This window comes from Drosophila mauritiana, chromosome 2L (genome assembly GCF_004382145.1).
Source record: "Drosophila mauritiana strain mau12 chromosome 2L, ASM438214v1, whole genome shotgun sequence".
NCBI lineage: Eukaryota > Metazoa > Arthropoda > Insecta > Diptera > Drosophilidae > Drosophila > Drosophila mauritiana.
This window is the reverse complement of record NC_046667.1, coordinates 19,217,525-19,242,067: the sequence shown is the minus strand read 5'-3', so window position 1 is coordinate 19,242,067 and position 24,543 is coordinate 19,217,525. Positions and strand designations below refer to the sequence as shown.

The following is a 24,543-nucleotide window of genomic DNA, read 5'->3' as shown; positions in this document are numbered from 1 at the left end:
GGCGAGGACGTAGCGATGCCGGTGAAGATGTTTATCAAGAAGGAGCTTTCGACGCTGGAGGAAATTTCTGTTATGGAGGAACTCTTGCTGTTGGGTGAAATCCCTGTTAAAGAGAAGAAGAAGGATTCTATTCCGGACGCTATCTCTGTTAAGAAGGAGCCTCCAGAGCAAGACTCAGATAAGCAACAACCTGATGTTTTGAACAGGAACGAGGGAACCACGCCGATCTGCTGTGCACCCACTTGTTTGCACCAGGAGAATAGTCAGTTCCGGTTCTTTTGTTTTCCCAGCAATGAGAATACTATAATCCAGTGGCTAGTGGCTCCGGAAGGAGATCAGTCCTTGGAAGTTTTAGAATCATCCCTAGAACTCCACCCTGAACGAGTCATGCCGGCCGAGCAGAAAAGGTACAGAGGTACTGTGAAGGATTCCGGCTAGGGTAATATAATATTTAACACATTACTTCTATTACTTTATATTACTTAAGTTTGTGAATATCCTTCCTTGTCAGCTACAGCTACGGAAAATGTCCTACAATTAAGATAACTCGTAAAATGTTTTTCAATATTTCACAGCATTAGCCCTTCCCAACAACAAATGTAGTTGATTAAAAATTTGTTTACTAATAAACATATTTATTTTATATAAGATTATGAGTAATTTGGCTTAATGGGCCTGTGATACATAAATTCATGATTGCTATTAGTACCAAGACCTAAATTTGAGTTTGACTATGTATCGGGAGAGTAAAAATGGATTTATGCATATAAAATCTGTAGTTACAATTAAAATAAAATCATATATCATATATACAAAATGAAAATCTAATTAATTAGAAAGAATAGTAAAGATAATGTCAACTAAAAAAATTATTGCAGGATCTACAATCAAGGTATACTGTTAGGATTCAACAAAACACTTTGAATTAGACAAATATTTCCTTACTGTCAAAAGAACCTTAACTAACAGGGTGGGTGAAAAAGGGGCTACTGTTTCCCCGCATCGTTTGCGGAGGTCCCATCTTCGTTGTGCGGATAACTGGCGTCCAGAAAGAGATTACGATCCGATTTGTTCGACTGCAATGGGTTACTTGGTTATTAACTGGTGTACATAGCGTAATCTCACTGACCTCGCGGTACTTTTGCAGGTAAATGGACAGTGGTTCCACGTAGTTGTCGAATCCCAGATTGCTGAACGCCACCAGCAGATCGTCCCCGTTGACTGTCTTGCGATTCTCGGCGACGCTACGTTCGATGGCTTCACTGCTAATGAAGGATATGAATTCGGAGACGCACTCCTGGATGCACTCTCGTGCATCCTTGGCTATCTTGCCGTTCTGGGGCACCGGAACCTTCATGATCTTTATGATGTTGCAGATGGGCAGAAATCGGTCCTGCTCGCGCAGCATTATCCCTCCATCCTGTTTGTCCGAATCGTCTGCGGGGATGAAAAATCAGAGTCAAGCTACAAAACACAAGTTTGTGTATGGTCTTTCGTTTACCGCCGGAAGCCTCGTCCTCCTCCTTGACCAGCATGTCGTTTAGATACTGCTGCGAGTCCTCGCTATTGCTCATATCTTGGATTTTTAGCAGATTTCGTCAACGGATTTGCTTTTGTTTACTTTCCCAAATTGCGAGGGCTATCGTCAATCGATAACCACCCCGAGTGGTGAAGGCTGACCGCTCCACCCGATAACTGCGCCACTGGATCTGGCAACGCCGCACCTATCGATATACGTCTTCTGATCGCAGCGGTATACAGCGGTATTTATTGCGCTGCTGCTCTCTTTTATATATTGATAGTTGTTGATTTGATATCCTCTGATCAGAACGGAATTCACGCGAATTTGGCGCTGACCACGGGTGAGATTGACATGGAGGACATCAAGATCAAGTTGGAGCCGCAGGACGAAGTGCCGGACAGTGCAAGCAGAATTCTGAGCGGTAAGCTTGCATGCTCTCCTCTCACATGCGTGTGTGAGTGCTGCTGGGCGCCGTAGTGTTGGTGTCTCTGCGATTCTATTACGCACTTTACCGTTAACTTTTAATTCTTTCTAAATTCGGCAAAATTATAGCATGTGATACGCTGAAAATTTTGGACGAGGGGTCTCAAATGATAACTGTGCCGATCAGGGATCGTTTGCGTTCCGAGGACGAGCGCCTATTTATCGACAGCCTTGGACTCGACCAACAGGTAAAAAATATACATGGACATAACCTAAAAAAGCACACTCGTTCAAGGGTGGCGTTTATTTAGGCTGCATAATAAATGTAAATATGTCTTCATAATTATCTAGCTAGATTAAAGCTACTAATATGAACTGTTTTTTCTAACGCATAAATACAAAATATGAACAAAATTTAATCAGCTAATACTTTTACACCACAGATATTTGCGTCGGAGGACAATCTAAATCCAAAAGATTGCGATATTTGCCAATATAAGTTTAGAAGCCAACAGGATATATCAAGTCACCGGGTCCACCACGAAATGAACCTACATTTCTGTCGCCTGGGCTGTGGCATCTGGCTGGACACGCTTGAAAAGATCCTTGAGCATGAATATCGCCAGCATACCCAGCCAGGACATGCGTTTTGCTGTAGGGTGAGCTCATCTGCATTAAACTTTTATGCACACATTGATTAATCAGTGAACGTTTTAGGTTTGCGATTTTTTGGCCAATACCGCGGACAACCTGGCCAGCCATATGCAAAAGCACATTTACGTATATCGCTTTGTTTGTTCCGTTTGTCGTCGGCATTTTGAGTCAAAACAGAGCCTCAATCTGCATAGGAAGCAGAGCCAAAACTTTTGCAGGCAGTTGGATTTCAAAAAGGGGTTATCATCGAAGCCGGAACTTGTGGCAGTTACTACGCCGGTGCCCTCGGAGTCGTTTTGCTATGTGCAAATAAAAGAGGAGCCACTTAACGCAGAGGAAGCAGATCAAATGATATTGGAAGACAACCCCCCACTCAACGTAAAATTGGAGCCACAGGACGAGGAAATGCCAGATGTAAGTATTAAGGAGGAGCATTCAAATGACATCTGGACAGCCATACATACTCCGTTGAGGAATAAACTGCGCCTGCCTGCTCTGACCACTACCAAAGAGGAGATGCACTTAAAAAGTAAGTTCTTTGCAATCAATAATTAAAATAGTTACATAAATATTACTATCTTCTCAGCAGGTGTTAGGCGAAATGGACTACTAACGTCTAATGTGGAATCTCTTAACAAGAAAACCCATCACTCAGTGATATCCGATGATACGAATATTCCAATTTCCAACCAAGAACCTTCAAATTCCTCCATTGCAGCCAATATACTGAATGTGTTACCTAGTAACTGCATGGTCATCAAGTTGCCGCTCAACACAAAAATTCTTAAGATGCCAGGTCAAGCTCCGGCTGCCCCTAAGGAACCTCTTACTGTAACTCTGAGTGGTACGGAGAATTCAACCAATTTCATAAAGATTCCGAAGACGATAAGTATAAGTACCGTCGGTTCCATGCATAAGTCTGCTAAGACAGTGCAACCAACCCAAACTCAAAGTCGATCACCGTGCTTTCTTGTCGACGCGTTTAACCAATCCGAATGCAGACCCGAATCCATGAAGATAATCAAAGAATTTCGTAATCAAATTCGCTCCATAGAGAAGACATTGCCACTGCCGGGAACAGTGCTACAATCGTCGAAATTAACGATGGACGAATCATCATCTCCCATGGAGGCACCCAAACCCGTAGAACTGATGCTCAACCCGTCGGCTTTAATGGTGGCCAGGGAACTGCAGATACAGTACCCGCTATATCGATTTACGTGGACTTGTCCGCTATGCCAGGGAATGTTCGAGAAGCATTGCGCATTTCGTACGCATCTGACTAAAAACCACGGCTTAGGCGATGAAAAGTGTAACGTCCTTAAAGTGGTTTTAATGCCTTCTAAAAGTAAGTAAACTGAAATTTTATAGGGCTCGTTTTAATTGCCCTTACAGTACTTTCACAGGACTCAGCAAATGCTCAAATAGTGCATGTGCCATCGAATCCACAAACGCCTGTGTCTCCTCCCGAACTGCCCAATACTGTTAATTTGCTAAGTGGAGCGCCTGCACCTTTAACAGGCCAGACATCAGCACTATCCAATCTGCCTGTTATAAGAGGTGGTTTATCCCAGAAAAATATAAATATAGCTACATCAAAGGTCCCAAAGAAGTCCAGAAAAAATCAGCCGTTCCAGTGCACCGAATGCTTAAAAGTGTTTACTACTTTTGGAGCCCTGCGCATTCACAAGTCAATACATACGGGAGAACTGCCTTACCAGTGCAGCTACTGTGACAAACGTTTCCGAACTCCTGGACAAGTTCGGGTACACCACCGTCGTCACACCGGAGAGAAACCATTTAAGTGCAAAGTGAGAAGATATAAAAATTAGACATTTGTTAATTGATTTATTGAAATTTTCTGTTTCCCATTTGCAGATATGCTCGTTAGACTTTACTCACCGGGAAACTTTAATTTCCCATCTATCGCGGCATATTGGGATGAAGCGGTATAAATGCTACGGATGCGATAAATACTTTGTAGTTGTCAGCGGCTTACGAGCCCATCGTCGTCTCCGGCCAGACACGTGTGGGAAGGTTAAGTTCACCGCTCGAGCCCATGGTCCCCGCGTGCGGGTCATCAGGGGAGAGGTGGTGTTCGAGTATCACCCAGAGCACAACGGCTACTTACGCAGTGAGGACCCGCTCAACATTTTGTCCCAACGTGATCAAACCGACTTAACCCCGCCAGAAACTGCAAAGGGTATAAGTCGTTATCAGTGAGTCGTTTATTTCATTTATGAAATGTTGTGTTTTTAAACTGGCTCATTAGATAAAGGAAGTGCGATTAGGAACTAGAAAGGAATATTACCAGATGATATTGAACTTTCGCTATTAAGTCTGGAGATATTCCCAGTGCAGGAAAGGCTCTGGTTACTCATTGTATCAAGATACAAATGAATTAATTATTAATGACAATTACTTTTGAAATACATTCTATACAAATGTGGATGTGTATGTTGATTGTGAAGGGAGCTGATGGTGTGTATAAGAAGGTGGCTATGTTCATTGTTAGCTTGGAATCCAAACGAGAACATCAATGCAAGGAATATGGATAGACGTGACAAAGTATTTGGCGGCTCCACAGCGCTCGACTCATGATAGTTGGGTCGTAAAATCTTACGTGGAAAGCACTACCCCAACAGGCGATTGACCAGAGTACTCCCCCTTATTGCTGTTTTTCTCATGATGGCTCATGGCCTGGCAGACTTCTTCGTTTATGATGTATTCAAAAATGATCGGTTCATGAATATCAGAATCCGGGATTCGACAGAAAGATAACGAAAAGTAGTGGCTAGCGATAAAGAAAATACTTTGTAATGATATAAAAGTATAAATAAAACGATTGACTCGAGTTTATCGCCCATTGAAGGGTAAATTAAAGGAACTTTACGGTTTTTAATTTCATCTTTTATTATTTCTCATCATTCAGTTTGCAGTTTTTTGAAAATGATATATTATTTGTATGGTATTTTTAAACATAATATGACATCCTTACCCATACTTTAATGCGAAATACATACGCTCTTCTGTTTGCTTGATTAGTATAATCATTATATTGTTTGCTTGTTTGTGTATCGTATGACCTTTAAAATTGTTTTATCTTTCTATTTCGTAAAACATACAAAACAAGTTATATCTCAACAAAACTTGACAAGCCGGCAGATTGTGTAATATACAATATAATCGTACATTTCAATTTATGTATATGTTATATGTAATACGATTGCAACTCTCTGCGGGGGTACCTTTATCTAGACATCTATTTTTGCTAGCGCTATAGTTTAATTTAGTATCTCTCGGTTTATTCCAAATACGCCCAGCCGGCCAACATCGTCTCAAAATTTTCTACTTCCTAACACTTCCGATCCAATTGGCAGGGGCAACATGCTAGAGTAGTTATAACAAATACCTTTATTTCGTATAAATATTTAGTTTACATATGACTATGGTTGTTTAACATGTGTTTCAGCTAATAATTTAGTGTTTGCTTTTAAGCATTTGCTTGCTAACTCTTTATATATTTATGTATAGTTACGAGGCCGAATTCAAACGTTTTGCAAAACAGCTTATCAGTTATATACATTATTATGTACCTTAAGAACTATTGCCAATGTCTTGATTTATGTATATTTATAACCGCGTGTGTCGCTCTATTTTATGGTAAAAATTATATGCTACAGTACATATCTACAGTTATTATTCTAATCTGTTCGCTTGGTTATTATCTATGTCTTCATACACCTTAGGTACAATAACTTTTCATAGCTTTTCAATCTAAATTACACATACATACGTGGCTAGCTCGGGTATCGACTGTGGTATATACAGGAATGTACTAGGGAACTGAATAGAAGTCGAGGGAATGAGGTTGAATTTAAAATAGCTGCTTGGCTGGAAGTTGCGTCTGTGGTCTATCATAATGGTCTATGAAATTTGAACTGTCTGTTAGCTACCAAGACATCGATCAGTCCAAAAGGTTCGTCACCTTTTGCGGGGAGATCAAAACGTAAGTTGTGTTTGAAACTAATTTTAGAATCTAGCTGCCTTATAAAATATGCGCTATGCAAGACTTTTGACTAATTGCACGGACCGTTTTTACTGGTTTCCATCAACCGAGGCATGAAAACTGATTAACATAGCAGTGTTTGTTTGATTGTATTATATATTATAATAGCGACTGGAGTTTGCGCCAAATCGCCAGAAGTTTTCGATTTACTTAAAATGGCTTCTACTTTCGACCCTTTGCTTCCGTTCGAGATTCGATTTAGGCGGTAAGACTAATAGCTACCAAGTCCTTAGTTCAAATATGTATCGGTTTCCAGTGGCGCCCCCCATTCATGGTCACTCCGGCGGCAGTACCACGAACAACAAGTTGATTGACATCCTTCTCCATTAGCGAGCAAATCTTGATGCACTCTCGTACATAGAAGTGCATGTGGGTTGATATATAAAGTTTTGATAATTAAACGTGTAACAGTCTTCTTTAGTTTACATTATCAATAAAATAGAACGCATTAAAAGATCGAGTCCCCCAAAGAATCGTAATGGTAACATAACCTGCGGGCGGGGGTGCGCTTATCAACTAAACATATCCACGTATATAAGTATAGGTGTATTAAGTAAGTGTGGGCAGTAGCTGGCTATAATACTTTAGAGTTATGATATCCGTGTATATCGTAAATGCGTATTATGCGTAGAGTTCGAAATAAGTATGCAACGAACGCAGGGTCGATGAGATTTTAGCTCTGTGGACCGGGCAATCCCATTGAGAAATGCACTCAGTTTGTATAATTGTCGAATGAGCCCAAGTACTCCAGTGCAGCGCGATAGCAGAAGTGGTATTGATCCTATGGGAGTTAAAAGAGTAAATGAATCCAATTTCCTTCATCGGTTTTGCCAGTGCAATACTCACCTCGGTTTGTACCATAGCCGGACGCTGGGATCGCAGTATGCGCACTGTCTGGAAGACGTCCAGTACTCCCTCGTACTGCATTCGTTCCAGAACGATGCTCAGTGTGATAAAGACACCCGAACGTCCCACGCCCGCCGAACAGTGCACGGTAATGGGTCCATCCTGGCCAAACTGCTCCTTGGTCTTGTGCACCTGCCCGATGAAGTCGATGAAGCCCTCGCCCGACTTGGGCACACCCTGCTCCGGCCAATCGATGAATTGGAACTGGCGGACGGTGCGCGATGAGCCATCCCGGGCATCCGTGACCTAGTTTTATTGGGTTAAATTAAATTAGTTTCATGTTGTAGGCCAATCAAGTCAAGTGAGTGGTGCTCACCTTAAATTCACGCAGCTTATACTGCGGCATGTTGTACTCAGCAATGGGATCCACGACATAATACTGATAGCGTACGGATCGCTCATGAGGCCAGTACTGGAAGCACTTTTCCTGTAGGAATGCAGTGGTTAAGGGACATGAATAATCACTGTATTATGGTGCAAGAGGGGAGCTTACCCTGCCCATTTCCTTGAGCTTGGTCAGCATGACCACAATGGTGGAGTTGTGCTCCCAGAGCATGCGCCAAAAGTCCTCAGCGGCATCCTGGACAGGACCCTGTGCTGCGATGTAGGCGGAACGGTAGCGATAGCCGTCGATGAAGCTGGCGTTGACATAGTCGCTTCCTTCGATTCCATGGATGGGGGTCAGGTAGACGCGACTTGACTCGTACGGCAGAATGTGGACCAGGCGGTTCTTGTGCTTGTTGCACGGCAGATTGGCCGTTACGAACTTGGACGAGTCCATCTTGACGTTAGACAGCTTCTTGAACTCCACCTCCATGCCCGAGATGGTCTCGCCGGGCTCCGTGATCAGTAGTTTCTGTAGGTGGGTGTGTAGATTTCGAGCCGGCACCTCCGTCACCCCACATATGATGGCCTCCAGGATGGCGTCATGGATAAAGATGTACTGATCCTCCGTCTGCACCATGTAGTTCCGTTGCGCCCGTAAGCAAGTAACATGCCCATAGATGTCGATAATCTTCTCGTGCTTCATTCGTTCCAACATTGAATCGATTACGATATAACAGCCAGTTCGACCCACTCCCGCAGAGCAATGAACAATCACGGGTCCGGATTCCGGTGGCGTGAGGGCGCGACACCGGCGCAAGAACTGAAGGAAGGGAGCTGGATGATCGGGCACTCCATGATCTGGCCAGGCTGTGAACTGCAGCTGCTTGATCTCACGCCGATCGTTAAAGCCCTGCCGGCATAACTGGAACGTACGGATGCTGTAGGTGGCCAGTTCCTGTGTCTCGGTGATGGTCACAAAGATCTGACCATAGGTTTCCGTTCCGCGAGTGGGCCAATACTGATCACACTTTATGCGCGTTCGTTCCTCCAATCGCGTCATCATCACAATAGTGGCCGTCTTCAGCTCCCAACACATGCGCCAGAAGTCCACAAAGGTCTCCTGCAACGGACCTTGGGTCGCCACGTAGGCATTGTGCTTCCGATAGCCGTCACAATAATTGGCATTGATGTAATCTGATCCAACCACACCCTCCACCGCTGGCAACTGGACGCGTGAATGATCGTAGGCGGTAACATTGGCATAGCGATTCTTAGACTTGTTATGCTCCAGATTGGAGTTATCCCAGGTGAACTGTTGGCCCGGCTCAATGCTTTCGTATTCCTGCGAAAACTTCTGATTGTCATTGGACTTGAGTCGTTCGATGTGGTTGGCAAACTCGGATATCGGTATGGGCGGATGGGAGATCATGCCTGGAGTCTGGAAGTTCAAGCGCCTCATGTCCACGGGATCGCTGGGAGTAGGTCCGGCTCCCAGGTCGGCGGCCATCAGGGGCCTTGTGACAGCTGCCTGATCCGGAGTCTTGCACGGCTGGCGACGACGCTTCACCACACAGAGAACGATCAGGGCGGTGGACACAATGAAGGTCGACACCATCAGGGGCAGCACCACCCACAGAATCTCCGGCTCGTCCTTGTTGCGGTTCACCGACACTTCCGGCTCCGCGGGCCAATTGGGATCGGGTCGGTGGGGCCGTTCACCTGGCGGAGCTTCCCTCATGTCCAGCGACAGGAACTCGGAGAAGGGACTGGAGGTGTAGAGGTGCTTCTGTGGCGTATCCACCACCGCTCGCACAAAGATGCGGTAGCGCTTCTCTCGCTCCAACTTGCGATTTGTAAAGTTATGATAATCATCCCCAGATCCCAGGTGGAATGTGAACGGAATGGAACGCTGCGGGAACTTGGCTGCAATGTACGGCGCATTCGGACGCTCTGGCTTGTTCCTGCCCGGCAAGAGATAATCGGTAAGGAACTGATCGGGTATATTGTGCAGATTAGACTTGTCCTCCGGCACCACCACCAAATAATAGTGCGATATGGGTCCATATTCCTCGGAAGCCTGAGGCAGTATCACCAGAATTTCCTCGCCATTAACAACGCCGTAGAAATCCGGCTTCACCATTGGCTGAGGTGCAGCCATTTGTGTTGTGACCGTAATCTTTGTGGGCGGCCGGTAGGAATAATCCGAGGGAATGGCACTCACATTCACATTGTACGTGGTAAACGGACTGAGTTCGTTGATAGTGTGGGTCTTCACATAGTGCTTAAGGATAATCTCTCGCTTGGGGACGATCTGGGTCTGGGAGAATCCCTGCGAGTCCACAAACACCTTCATGGCATCGAAGCTGATCTTGTAGTTCACCGGGGTCAGGCGAATTGGTGGCGACCAACTCAAGGTCATCGAGTGGGTGCTGACATCGTGAGCGCGAAGATTCAAGGGCACATCCTCCGGCTTGATGCGTACTGTAACCTTTTCACTAAGACGTCCCAATCCGTTCTTGAACCTCGCCGCAATGGCCACGGCGTATTGGGCAAACTTCTCGAGATTAACAAGATCAGCGGATTCCGTAAGTCCAACGGTTTTCGTTTGCCAATCGTCCAGATCCTCGACAGCAGTCATAGTGTAAAAGATCTTGTATCCCAGCAACTTGCCACGACTTGTTACCGGTTCCCACCAGATCTCCGCAGTTTGCTCCGAGGTTGCCTCTGCTTGCAGGGACATCGGTGCTCGACCCATGTCACGTTCTGTCTCCACGATTAACTTGTCGCTAAAGGGACCTGCTCCCTGCTTCGTGTAAGCCCTCACCCGGAAGATATACTCGGTGTTCTCCTCCAGATTTGTAAACACTGCCTTCCGGAGAGTCATATTTCGCTCGGATCCCAGGCCATGATCGATTTTCTTGTGAAACTGAACATCGTATCGGGTGATTATGCCATTCCGGTGCTCCCTAGTTGGTGGATCCCAGGTCACGCACAGTACATCCGGAGTTTGGAAGCGAATGGTAATGTTAGAGGGCGGTCCACCGGGTGTTCCCTCTGGTGTTTGAAATATTTTCACTGTCTCTTGGCCGATACCAATATGATTGCTGCCGGCCACACGGAATTCGTACTCAACTCCGCGTTCCAGGTTATCAAAGCGTTTCTTGGTCATCTGGGGTCCTGACAGCATCTCCTCCTTCAGAGCTTGGTCCTTGACACCCCACCGAAGTCGATAGCCACGCAATTCGCCGTAGGTCTGCGCCGGTCGCTCCCATTCCAGTTCGATGGACACGATCGGTTCCCGCTCCATGATCTTCAGACTCACCGTTGGTCGAACTGGTACTCCGCCAGGAGTTTTCACCACAATCGCAGCACTCCGGTCACCATCACCCTTACGAGTTAGTGCCGCCACCTGAATGGAGTACTTTGTATCCGGCTGCAAGCCAGTCACATTGAACTCCAGCGTGTCCACCACATCAAACTTGAAGGGTTCGTTCAAAAAGCCCTTGCCCTGAATCAAAATGAACAAATTTAAATAGTAAGGATGTAGATATTGTAATTGTTCTTTTGAATACCCAAAAAAAAGTATTTAAAACTCACCTCATCTCGCAGCTCCTGGGCGTGAATATGATACCCACGGATGATGCCATTGCGATCCTTTTCGAGGGGCGGCTTCCAGCTGACATGGATCGAAGTGGAGTTCAAAGGCGTGGCCTTCACATCTTGCGGATCGCCGGGCACTAGAGGCGACGACGAGAAAAGTGACGATTAGATGGGAATACTCACAGTGGTGAAAACAACTTGAAATATTAACATTAAAGATAGCTTAACTTATGCCAATTTATTGGCTAGGCTGCTTAAAACTAACTTAATTAATATTGTAATACATGGTTTTCGATTTTCGTAGACAGACAGAAAACTATGGGAACTATTACTAAGAGATTAGACCCTAGGAGTAATACATATCCAAGATATATGTTGGAAGTACAGAGCCAGAACAAACCTAGTTCCAAGTCAATGCCATCACCACAACACAGACAAAAACAGAGTTAAATGAAATCAGGAGTGGGAACTGGAGGAACCAAACAACCAAAGTGCTGCTTAGGTGCTAAATAGTTTGCAAATGGAAGGGGTTGCTCAATTGGTGCTCACAGTTTATAGGGGGTGCAGATTATACCTTGATATATTATTAGTTATAATATAGACCATTACTTATGAGTATGGTGTCAAAAAAGTACACAAAAATATGGGCTATCGGAAACACTTGGATTTCGATGTCCAACTCGTCTCACTTAGCAAAAACAAACATGTAAGCATTCAAAAATTTGTTACTCGGTTGTGTGCAAAAAACATACAGTGGAAAATCAAAAAATATTTTATATATATTTTTTATACACGTGTGCTGCTTTTTTTTCATTTAAGGAGCATCAAAAATCCTTGCCGACCTCTTAAATGGTTTGGTAAGATTTATCAAAAGACGTTGAAATAGAGAAACATATCAAAAAACAAAAGAGATGTGATTCTTTTAGTCATCGGTCGAATGATTTTGGACCAATTCAAAAATACGTTTGCGGGAAAAAGAGTATAGGTATAGAAATAGAGATGTATTGTATAGTATAAATAGTTTGCTATAGGGCATTCTTAAACGTAATACATAGTCAACCATTAAATATACTCACTCTTTTTCTCTAAATAGTTTTAAAATGTTTTATATGTATTATATATATAAACCACCATCCATTAAAGGTTGCGTTCAAAAATCAAATTTCGCAATAATTTCGTATTCACATCAAAAAGTTTCAAAAAGATTTTGGTTTATGATTTTTGTATTTGGTTTTTTGTTTTTTCCATTTTGATTTGCATTCAAAAAAAGGTGCACGAAACAGAGCAATTGGTGCAAGGTGCGAGTGGCCAAGCAAAGTTATTTGGTTTTTTATAGTATGTGAAAAAAGATATAAAATATAGGTATTTAGTTTACAGTATACAGTTCCAAAAAGGGTAACTAGTGCACAAAAATAGTTCGAAATCCGGAAAAGGAAGGGTGAACAACTGAAGAGGGAAAACATGATACAAAATCTACATATTTGTTGGCACACCGTTTTGATACTGTACAGTGTCTATATTGTGACTTTTGAAAACTTTTTTCCATTTACTTATGTGGTAGTTTGTAGTTTTAAAGCAGCCAATTATTAATCGGTTAACTTAACTTACCTTAGTTGGAAATAAGATAATACATGATTAATATAAAAAGCTTAAGACAACCTTAAAATACTTACTTTACTATTAATTAGTAATACCTAACTTTGATTTCACAATTGTTAAGAATAATATAATGTTTTTTGCATAACTTTAAACTTAATACGCGCGTTAATCTAAAGTGTAAAATTCGAGTTCCGCTGCAATGAATATGTTTTACAATTTCGTACATACGCCATTCGTTATTTGGACAATGATTCCCTGCCCGGCGGTTCCTTGCCCTCAACCATTGCATTTGGGTTCATTAAAAATGTTAAATAAATGCATAATACAAATTATTCAAATGCAACTGGCGGGGCAAAAAGTTAAATTATGCTTCATTAGTGTCCTGCAGCCTGCCAGGCAGCTTGTCTGCTTAACTCTCCCATTTTCCAGCAGAAAGCTGGTGGAAGGGGCAGGGGTCAAATGCCGTGGCGTTGTCTCATTTTTTGTCATTTCACATCCATTCACTCCAGGTGAGATGCCCGCACACACACATAGAGAGCCCACCCACAGCCCACAGTGCACTAAAAATATAAAATAATTAAAATGCTACCGTAGAAGTGTTCTCTATTTTGTATTTCCCTCCCCGTGCTCCTTTCCGTGCTGAATGCAACAAACGAAGCAAGGAGCGCGTGCTAAGCTTCCAATGCTCGAGGTGCTCATTTTTTAACATTTTCCTTCTATATATGTATGTATGGTAGGTATGGTATGTGTTCGGTATGGTTTATTTATTTTGTGTATTTTTTGTATTTCTTATTTTTGGGGCCATACGTGTGGGCAGGACGAGTGCAAGAGTGTCTGGGTGCACAAAGGAGGACGCGGCACACGTGGCGGAATGAAAAGCAAGTGCCCAGCTTTAGACAGGTGGAATGCATTCGCATTTGCATTTGCATTTGTGCTGTGGCAGCTAACAAGCGCATCACATCATAACGAAATACGCTCCCGACATACGAAACACAAAAATTAGTGAAGAAGCACTATAGTCGCGTGTAACGACTATCGAATACCCTGCATTGTGTTACAAGCCAAAAGGAGAAATTTGAAATAGGTTACTGATGATGTGGAATTTCGTACAAAATTATAGAAAGTTTTTCTAATGGACCCCGACATTTACATATCATAAAATTACCAAAGTATCTGTTAGATCTTTATGAAATATGGTATTAGGAATTCCATCCCCCCAGCTTGTATATATCCATGATCTGATAATAAACGACATAGCATTTGGCAAGTACAACATGCTCCCACAAAACAGGGTATCCAAATGAGTACAAGAACATGATAAAAACGAGAAATGCAGTGGCATGTACACTGAACAGCAGTACTACCAGTACTACCATGTGCTGACCCTTTAATGCCGGCCCAGATGCTTCTACTGCAGCTTGTGAGCCGCCGGCTACAAGTGCGAAAGCAGGAAACGGAAGGGAGTCGGGTTCGGTTTGAGATATGTGGTCGTTTGCCCCTGGATATGCCAAATTGAGTACAATTAAAACGAAATTCAAGTCAGTCACAGATAGCTCGATGGCGTTGCGGTGCTTTGGTGCTGCTCTTGCTGCTGCTGGGTTCATGCACAGCGAGAAAATATGACTGGATGGGTTCATGATGCTTCTTAACTTCAGAGTAATGCAATATTACGTAGCCGACACGTGGGCCACTCACAGCAATCGATTGTGAATTGGTTATATTAGAAGAGACTAGACTCTTATAGATCTGTAATATTTCAATCCAGCGATATTTTCTCTCTGTGCGCCCTGCAAGTGATTTCTGTGGAAAACATCCACTTATTTACATAAGTGTCCTTCCAACTCGCATTGTGTGTGCCTGTGCATAAGGTGCGGTGCTATCGGTGCTGCAGACTTAAGACTAGGCTTATTATAACATCTAGAGTGAGCTAAGATATAGAACTGTGTGACACCGAGAGTGAGAGAGAGCGAGTGAGACGTACACTAAGGTGCTTAGCAATAAGTACGTTTAATTTACAGTGCTTAGCCAAATCAAAATGAAGTGAAGGACCAACCCACACTCAGATGGTGTTGAGCTCTTGAAACACACAAATTGAGTAGGTGCTTTATAAAGAAAACTGGTTGCTGTCGAACAGGCAGGTTAACAGCTAACAAGCAAATGAAGGTACATAGTATATAAGGTTGTTCAAATCAGAATGGATTTTATTGCAAGGGCAAGAACAAAAGTAGTATATAATGGGGATTGGAACAAAGCTACATTTATTGAATGAATGGGATTTGTTTTCGGGTCTTGAACGCACAGATCCAATACCACTGACGTTCTTGAACAAATTAAGCATTAAAGTTATGGAACCAAAAAACTTCTCGATCGGACAAAAAATGTTGGGGGCAGGTGGCAACGATGAAAATTGCAAATATGCAAATGTGTTAACTGTGCAAACATGCAGGTGATTGCAAATAAAACTTAATAAAGTGGGTCAACAACACAAAATATACAAAATTATGTGCGTAAATAAAAAGTTCGGTTAATTTTGTGCAGAAATCAATTTAAGGATTTGCCATTTGCTGTGCTGGATTCGCTATTTGCATAGCAGTAACAAAAAACAAAACCCATTTTAAAACGTGCGACATTTGCGGGGCTTTTGGGGCATTCCTGGCTGGATGGGATGGGGATATGGGGACATGGGGATGTGTGGAGCGTGGAGCTTCACTGGTGACAAAGTGCAAAAAACGTGTGCCAAAAACCAAACAGATAGGGGTAGAGCTCAAAATTATAGTACACCGAGCTTTTGTAAACGTTATTAAATATGTATGCACTTATGTAAATATCACACATGTATGTAGATGTTCTGGCAAAGGTGTGTTTGCAGGTGAGCGTGAGCTGCGAAAAAAAAATTATAAATAAATAGAGCGAAACATTTTGCGCTATTTGCGCTGAGTAAACATTGCAAATAAAAAGTGAAATATGTGCGGGAAATTTATTGGGCTCAAAAAGAGGGTTATTATGGCCAGAGCCCCAGTTTAGGTACGTGTGTTGTGTTTACATTTATAATTGCATACATTTAATTATGCAAATAAATAAATAAAATATTTAATGCAAACAGCCTAAAATCAAATTTGTGTATTGGTTTTGGGCATTAGGTTCGTGTTGTTCGGGTTGTGCTTACAAAAACTATATGAAAATGCCAAAAATACAAAAAGATTACATGGAGTTCATGGCGATTTTTGGTGCTATACAAATTACCACAAACAATTGATGCATTCATTATATTCAAAAATAGTTATTTATAAAATTCGATTCGTTAGCGATATTAAGAGATATAGTATGTATCTTGGTTTTGTGCATTTCTCGAGACGATTGCGAGTCAAGAAGTGAAAGGAACAAAATGATGTTTGCTTGCATATAGTACACAATACATAGGAGTTCTTCTAAAAAGAGATATTTCTTTTTCGTAAGAGATTTTGTGCAAAAAAGTAGTCAAAAATTGCGCCAAAAAATATGCAATTTCATAGTGCCAATAAGATAATTTTGTAGATTTTTAAAATTTCAGTGAAATATACAAACGAATTCTCACAAATGAAAACGTACGTAAGATTGTAAAATATCATAAATATATAAACTAAATAGGACGAGGTTTGGATGGTAAAACACAGTGAATATGTTGCTCCCAACATAACGAATTTAAATCCAATGGATCCCAGGCGATCATAATTGTATCTTTGCTGTTTTAGATTTGAGATTATAGATCGAAAATGTTGAAGGGCATTGAGTTATTTAAATGTAAATAAAAACTGCAGATTTATGTCACATTTCACAAAGATTTTATGATCGATCAACTAGTCAGCTTCGGACAGACTTTGGAAATAATGAAATTATACTTGGGTTTAGACTACAAATCATAAGATTAGCCGCTTCAAAACCTTTATGTACAGCTAATTGGTAATTGTTAAAATAAGGGTTCAATTGGGTTGACAAAAATATATATATATAGATATCTGCTTATATATCAGATAACGCTCCATAGTGTTCAGCCGCTCCTGTGGTGAATGCTCCCGATATCAAAATTCAAAAATTGTACAAAGTTCGATTAGTTTCAGGTTGATACTTTTCAGGGGATGATATAATGGATACAATGGTAACGAGATAAGAAAATAGCAAAAACATAACTTAGGATAAGTGTAAAACTAAGAGTAGGGAAAAAACTTAAACGTAATTGGTAATAGGTAAACTGAAGCGGGAATGATAACTAATCAAAACGAAACGAAAGTTTACGATAGGACTTACGCTTAGGTAAGATCGTTATGGGCATACATACCATCCTCTTGGGTGCGCAAAATGATGGGATGCGACCGGGGCCCATCCCCGACGGAGGTGCCGGCCAGCACCCAGATCTTGTACTCTGTCCAGCGCTTCAGCTCGTCCAGCACAATGCTGGTCATATTGAGGGTCATGGTGGTGGCCTCGTCGTCTTCGCGACCCACCTCCACGAAGAACACCTTATAGTATATGATCCGGCCGTTCGACCGCTCCACGGGCGGAGGCAGCCAGCTGAGGGATATGGTCGTCGAGCTGGTGGCTATGGCGGTGATATTTCGAGGCGGAGCACCTGGTACTAATTACATAGATGGGAACGGAACGTATTTGTGTGTGCATTGATTTGATTGGGTTTATTGGTTTGGTTTGGTTTGGTTTCATTGATGTTGTTGATGCATAGCCAAGGTTTGGATATGAGAGTTGGTTGTCATAGCGTTCAGCAATTAGCGCAGAGAATACGAAAGATATGTATTTTGTCAAACCAAAATAAAAGGGGTAACATGAAACGAAAAAGCCGTAAAGCGAAATAATATTAAATCAAATGGTATAACATGGTTTATATAGGCATCAAAATATCAAAACATAAATTCGAATATCAAGACAGACTTTCCAATGGTTTATGCAAATAATGTTGACTCCTTTTGCGTTCGTCAATAATTTGTGCATATTTTTTGGTAACGACTTTTTGAGCTGAAAATTTCCAAACTATCTACTACGTAGATCCATGGCATGCATCGAAAGCTTCGAAAACAATAAATAAATCAACGTTAACTAAACACACAGGCAACAACATCTACATACACACGAAAGACATACATTTGCATAAACCATTCGAATTTGGTACACAAAGAGAGGTATAACTAAATATAAATAAACTACGAAACCAAGGATCTTAAAATACGCCGATTCTAAAACAGGCAGAATAGCTGTGGCAAATGATTAACTCAACTGAACAACCATTGAAATGGGAATACAGGGTAATTGGGATCTAGTATCTTGGCCATAATCGGCGGGCAACTCAACTTCAAGCGCAAACTACAAACTACGCACAGTTTCAAAATAACTTTGCGGCTTGTCTTCATTGCAACCGTCTGTGCCACAATAGGTGGCGTGGCACAGACAGAAAGACAGCAAGACATTCCGACAGACAGACAGACAGACAAGCATTTACATTTTAATTATGCGAGTATGCAAAACGTGCAAATATGGAAACCAAAAGTGATATTTATGCCGCTGCCAAGAACTTTGCACTTCCGGCGTGCGTCGTCTTCGCGCCGCTCTATTAAAATATCATTCAAAATCAATTTTCTAGACACCGATGCAGACGGAGAAGTTAAGGAATTTTCGGTTTTCGGTTTTGTGGTTTCAGTACTTTGGTGCTTTGGTGCATGGTGCATGGTGCATGGTGCAGTGTGCGAAGTGCATTAGGAACTTTGGCACTTAAATAGTGGTCTAGAGTTGGAAATTGTTTGGGCATAATTTACATGATTTAACACTCAGCGAGCCACAAATGATAAATGGAATATAATCGGGCATTGCACAATACACAAATTCAAATATGCGTGCCGTAATAGTTTGGTTACTTTTCATTTTCTAGCATTTTCCAGCATTTTGCCACATATTTTGCATTACATAACATCGTGCAGCTTGCTTCTCAACTTAAACGGAAAGGTGTTTCTGATTTGGAAGTGGTAATCGTTTGATTTTCTGGGTTTAATCCTGTGTGTGATGTGGATGTGGACTGTTGGTTTTGGTCTGTTATTGGATGAGCTCAGCAGATCGCAGCGGGTAAGTTATAGTAAGTATTGACTATATATTTATCTTAAATCAATTTAACGCCACTGCGGTTTGCCAAACTCTAATTTGTTATATATGGTTTATTCTGTTCTATGTGTGTAATGCTAATAGTCTTATTTCTATGTAGTATGTAGCGTATATATGTGTAATCTATGTATGGTTTTTGTAATCAGTGTGGTTTGTACAAACTAACTAATAAATGTTTCTAGTTCGCTTTTAGAGATTATAATCTAAGGAACTAAGTCTTAGGACTAACTTGCAAGGAACAAGAACGATCACATGGCAAACAATATATATATGTATATTATATATAGGTATGTATATATCGATATAGGTATGTATAGTCAAGATATAGGAGGTTGGGTGCATTAAACTCAGTGCACACCAGGAGGCACACTCATTCGACATTCACTGTATTCACTGCATTCACTCACTCGTTTACCTGATTCCACGAAGGCACAACGCAATAAAAGTTATTTCGCACTCAGACATTTTGGTTTCGGGTAGTAACTGAGTAACTGAGTAATCAACTACATGTTCATGGACACATGTTCAATGTATCGGGTTAATATATCATATAGAAATCAATCAGTATTGTCGCTGCACTTAAGCCTATGGAAACTTGTACGTCTACGGCGTTTCGAACTAACTTAAGGAGTTACGCAGTTAAGTGCCGCATTGGCCAACTTACCATATTGCTTGGTGCGCACCGGGATGGGCGGGGTGGTGGCCCCCTCGCCGCGCTGCGACCTTGCAGCCAGCCAGATGTAGTAGAGTGTATCGGGGTAGAGTCCGTCCAGGGTATACGCCTCCGAGTTGGAAATGCGCCTGAAAGAGGAGCACATGGTTGAGAACTGTTCTGCGAGTGAGGGTTTTCGGATTTCATCGCCCGGATTTTGGGGTAAGCCCGGGGCTAAGGACTCACTTGTGATGGGCCTGATTGGCGTATGTGTCATTCCAGTAGAGCTCGTAGTGCACGATATTCTCGCTGGAATGCGTCGGCTTGGTCCATTGCAGTGTGACTGCGGTCTCGCCGATATCGGTTGCCCGGAAATTGCTCGGTTGCGATGGCACACCTTTGTAGACATATCCGTATTTCATATTCCGGGGGGTTTTCGGTAATATTTTGGGCGTCGAGGGTTTGGTGTGCGTTGTTTGCCGGTTGGGAATTGCATTTCGTTTTTGGTTTGGTTATAATGAAACGGAAATTACGGAAATTAAATAAAATACAAACAAATCAATGTGGGGCATTTGTTTGCATGCCGATGGAGCCGAGCGATAGCGATTCCAATTCAGAATGCTGCCTGATACTGATGAGGTGACACACGCACACCAATCGCTGCATCAGCATTTTGAATTCCTATTTGGTTTCGGTATGAAATTGATTGAGATGTGTCCATCTATTCAAAAACCGAATAACCCGCCCGGACCATTATGACCATATTTCTGAATATTTCAGAGCCCACCACGGAAGCCAGCTGGGAAAGCCCGTAGAGAAAATGATTATCAATTTTCAAATATTCCTGCTCCCCAGGGGAGCCAACGAAGAAGATCCCTGTCATCGCTTTGAAGTTTTACGTTTTAATTTAATGAATTAAGCGGAGTCATTTCGAACTGCCAAGTAGCTATGTTATGTTGCATGTACATAGATTGGCTTTAAGAGTTACATGGCTTAATTGAACCCAAACTCAGAGTCACGTCCGACCCCGAAATGGAAGTGGACATATTTTGAAGCTTACACAACCCCGAGCAATAAGTCGGCGCAGTTCAAAGTTGAGTCCCTGTTTTGTTAGTTATTGTTGCACTTAAAGCTTCTTAAGATGCCCACAATCGGCAGTAAGTCAGTCCGACTGGCCACGCCCCCACCTAAGCGCCCATATGCATTTGCATCCAATATAATCGCATGCACACAGATACAGATACAGCTACAGATAGACGCATCCACTGATTGCAGCAGTTAATGAATATCTGCCGGACGTGCCCACAAGTGCAGTCGGTGTTTTGCTCGGACGGAGATAAATATTTCATTGAACGGACACACGTTTCGCCTGACATTTTGTATTATAATTAAATAATTGGTGTGATCTATGTGGGCCGATTGAGTTGAGCAATTAAATTGCAAAATGTCCCCGATTCAAAATGCGTGCATGTGTGCGTTTCGGTGTGCGTGTGTGCTGTGTGTGTGTTTCATGTGCCTAATTGGAGCTGATTGCCCAATCAATTTGGCTTAGCTTACCTTGCTGGGCCTTCACCTGGACCGGCGTGGACATTGGACCGGCTCCCATCGATGTGTAGGCCTGAACCCGGACCGTGTAGATGGCGTGGGGCGTCAGCTCCGAGACTGTGGTCAGTTCGCTATTGTCGACCATCTGGGAGTTCCACGACGCCTCCGGCTGATTCGAATTGGTCGTGTAGTACACCTTGTAGCCCTGTTTTTACCAAGAGAAAGTGTGAAGGAGTTAGAGGTTTCCTATGCCAAACAGATACGCTCATGTTTTATGAATGTAGCGCTAATGGATGGTAAATATTTTAAATATTCCCACAGCAGCAAGTAAACTGAATTAAAGAGGATCTTAGTTTAATTTGATTCCCATACTAATTTAATAAGTTTAAAACTTTTGTTAACTTTCAAGTTAAGCTTAACAGCCAAATTGAGGGCTCTGGAAAACAGCAGGGCTACGAAATTGAAGCCATTCGAAATCTAAACTCCAAATCCGATTTTCACCTTTCATTAACTGATAAACCGAAAATGATATATTGCTGCTGCTGGGAGATTTGTGAGCCTAAAAGGCCCGGACAAGTAAGCTTGCCCCGCCGGGTCCGGGGGCCACAGGGACCACAGCGATTGCCGACTCGGAATGGAGACCTGTGGACAGGTGTCTAGGATTTGCATACGAACGTCCGCCAGCCATTCGTGTCCCGGAACATGGCCAAAGGCATTTTGCCAATTTCCCTTCGATGGACCCCTCCATTCGACCCATTCGAGCCATTCGGCCTGACGTGACAAAGTGCGTTGGTCGGACTCCGGACTACGAACTCCGGGCTACGGGTTGCTGGCCGGGGGAGTTCTAGGCTACGGTGCCCGGTGCTCGGAGTCCGGACTTTGGACGCCGGATCTTATCGTTTAATATGCGCACTTGATGCCAGGTACTTACGGTCACTTGTCCATTGGGCGTCTCTGGTGGTTCCCAAGTAATAACCATCGTGGACGAGCTCAGCGTGCGCACTTGGACATTACGTGGTGCACTTTCCATTTCTGCAGGCGAGGAGGGGAAGACAGAAATGGGAAATGGGTTATATTAGCATTGTCATGACAAAGGTTGGGCATATAACAATGGCTGGTTGGCTTGCACAGCAGATACGTTTATATGTATGTATGTATGGATGTGGCCTGGCTAAGCGAATTTCGAAAATGCATTGGCCCTATGAAAACTCATTGGTTACCGGCTTTGGAATCCTGGAGGATTATTTGCTGGGGCTCTGGGTCGCAGTAGCCACACCAGGCTCTATTAGATAACTACTCTTTCCTAATTATGCTCGCATAACTACATTTTTGTTTACTTCATGGGATGAACGTATGTAACTACAAATCTGCATAACTTGATTTATATTTGCGTATTTACAGAAACAGATTGATGGCATGCACCTATGAAAGCTGTCACAATTTCCCTGTAAGTTGCTTACTCAAATGCTACATCCTTTGCCACAAAGTGTTAAATGTAGCTTTTAAATGCACACAACCTTTATTTGACCATTCGGGACTTAGTTATAGTTTCAGCTTGCTGTCAATATTAAATGATTTTAGAATATGCTGCCCGGCCAGCACGCCATTCATCCCCATTCATCCTCCCAAAAATCATAAATATGCAATTTCGTTAAATGATTTTCTGGGGCGAAATGCGCACAACGACAAACAAATGCCATTATCGAGGAACTAGTGAAGCCGGCAGGCGGCGAGTGGGTGGATGCCGCTTTCTGTGGCATTAGGGCATCGCAAATGTTTTGCACAGCAAACAATCCCCATCCATCACAATTTGTTTTTCCAATGAACGCTCCGTTGTTGTTTTAGCTTCTGCTCCTGCAGATCCTGCTATTCCTGCCGTTCCTGCTGCTCCTGCTGCTGGAGATGCGTATTTCATGGTCGCAGGAGGTGGATGTGGCGGTGGAGGTCAGTGGGATTGGGGGAGTGGCCGCTGGGATCTGCATTTCCGGGGAAAATTGAGCAAATTGTTATGGCGCGTTGGAGCCTGGCGGCTGTTATAGTGAGAATTTTGCATTTATAAACTGATTTTTGTGTGTGCTGGCCGCCGCCGCCACGGCACCAAAAAATGATTTCCCGCGAAGCATGAATCTAGCTATTCGTCATGCATTTGCATGCATTTGAAAAATTTGTCGGTCAACTGCATTGTCAGCCGCGAAATCATCGGTGGCATTCTGATGCCACACTCCCCACCCGCCCCCTGCCTGCGGAAAAAGATAACCCCATCGAGCAGCCCCGTCATGAATGGCAATTAGTGGTAGAATTCTCCATCACTCAATTTTCCTTATGTGCGATATGGGCATGGCATGTGTGGTGGTGGGTGGTGGGTGGTGTGCGGTGTGTGTAACCGATTCGTAAACCGATTGGTTAATGGCCAATCAATAAATTCCAATTTCTCACAATTTTACTGCAATATCCACAAACGGTGCAGCAGCAGTTTTATCCACAATTTATATCGCAGTCATCTCATCTGTTACCCAAGTGCTACCCCCAATTGCTCGTAGTGTGTGTATGGGTGTGGGTGTGTGTGTTGGCCTGGTCCATTGCTTGTTATAGCCAAGATTTGCATGCAGCTCGCACACACCGAATCACCGATAGATTCAGACAAAAATTTCCTCCCAGCCCTTGGGAATCTCTATGTGTGTGTGTGTGTGTGTGGAGGAGCAGGATGCAGGGCAGCACGTAAGCTGCATTTAAGGGCATATACATTACATACGGATACGCTCCATTAATATGTATCCTTGCATGCCTGCGCACACGCCTACTCCTTATAGCACCAGCTTACAGCACTAAATCGTTGCCCCCATCTTCTCTGCATCCGCACAAGGATCGGAGGCAGGAGCATGTGCAGGCCATATATCTGATTACTTGACGAAAGGATGTGCTCAAGACTCGTTGCATTCTCGCCTCAGAACCGATTGCGGTCCGCACTTAAAATGTGGGTTTTGATTACTGCCCCTCCACAAGCAGCTTCTGCTTTCAAACGCTTTCACAGACATTAATGAGTGGGTTTACCAAATGCAGAAGCAGCAGCTCCTGCAGCTTTTCTGCTGCCTTTCGAATGGCTAAGAA

The 24,543-nt window shown here is 42.9% G+C and overlaps 3 protein-coding genes across 12 annotated transcripts in view; 1 reads left to right on the top strand and 2 right to left on the bottom strand.

The window, feature by feature from the left end:
* Positions 1–638: 638 nt before the first annotated feature.
* Positions 639–1,663, bottom strand: LOC117140685 (transcriptional activator hap3). Its single transcript, XM_033303745.1, has 3 exons — positions 1,502–1,663; positions 1,130–1,437; positions 639–1,076 (listed from the first exon to the last, which is right to left on the bottom strand). Exons 1-3 carry the CDS (start codon positions 1,572–1,574, stop codon positions 987–989), a joined length of 471 nt encoding a protein of 156 aa, XP_033159636.1. The 5' UTR covers positions 1,575–1,663; the 3' UTR covers positions 639–986.
* Positions 1,664–1,711: 48 nt separating this feature from the next.
* On the top strand, positions 1,712–5,484 carry LOC117140648. Of its 3 annotated transcripts, none has more exons than XM_033303691.1 (8): positions 1,712–1,763; positions 1,829–1,943; positions 2,075–2,193; positions 2,389–2,604; positions 2,663–3,128; positions 3,186–3,947; positions 3,995–4,410; positions 4,478–5,484. In XM_033303691.1, the coding sequence occupies exons 2-8, from the start codon at positions 1,874–1,876 to the stop codon at positions 4,820–4,822; spliced, it is 2,394 nt and encodes a 797-aa protein (XP_033159582.1). In that variant the 5' UTR covers positions 1,712–1,763; positions 1,829–1,873; the 3' UTR covers positions 4,823–5,484. The 3 variants fall into 3 exon arrangements, with proteins under 3 accessions (XP_033159582.1, XP_033159590.1, XP_033159598.1); XM_033303699.1 differs by lacking the exon at positions 1,712–1,763 and having other exon boundaries at positions 1,778–1,943; positions 4,478–4,818; positions 4,872–5,484; XM_033303707.1 differs by lacking the exon at positions 1,712–1,763 and having other exon boundaries at positions 1,778–1,943; positions 3,189–3,947.
* Positions 5,485–5,508: 24 nt separating this feature from the next.
* Positions 5,509–24,543, bottom strand: part of LOC117140604 (tyrosine-protein phosphatase Lar) — a 115,817-nt gene continuing 96,782 nt past the window's right edge. For 5 of the 8 annotated variants that reach the window (XM_033303626.1, XM_033303636.1, XM_033303618.1 and 2 more), the window contains 10 exons: positions 22,367–22,467; positions 21,448–21,640; positions 20,137–20,287; positions 19,903–20,039; positions 17,416–17,712; positions 11,499–11,638; positions 8,068–11,409; positions 7,891–8,001; positions 7,515–7,820; positions 5,509–7,449 (listed from right to left, as the gene is read on the bottom strand). In XM_033303626.1, coding sequence (XP_033159517.1) covers positions 7,381–7,449; positions 7,515–7,820; positions 7,891–8,001; positions 8,068–11,409; positions 11,499–11,638; positions 17,416–17,712; positions 19,903–20,039; positions 20,137–20,287; positions 21,448–21,640; positions 22,367–22,467 — 4,847 coding nt within the window. In that variant the 3' untranslated portion in view covers positions 5,509–7,380. The remainder of the gene's footprint in view (positions 7,450–7,514; positions 7,821–7,890; positions 8,002–8,067; positions 11,410–11,498; positions 11,639–17,415; positions 17,713–19,902; positions 20,040–20,136; positions 20,288–21,447; positions 21,641–22,366; positions 22,468–24,543) is intronic. The other 3 variants (XM_033303670.1, XM_033303660.1, XM_033303680.1) reach the window with 1 other exon arrangement.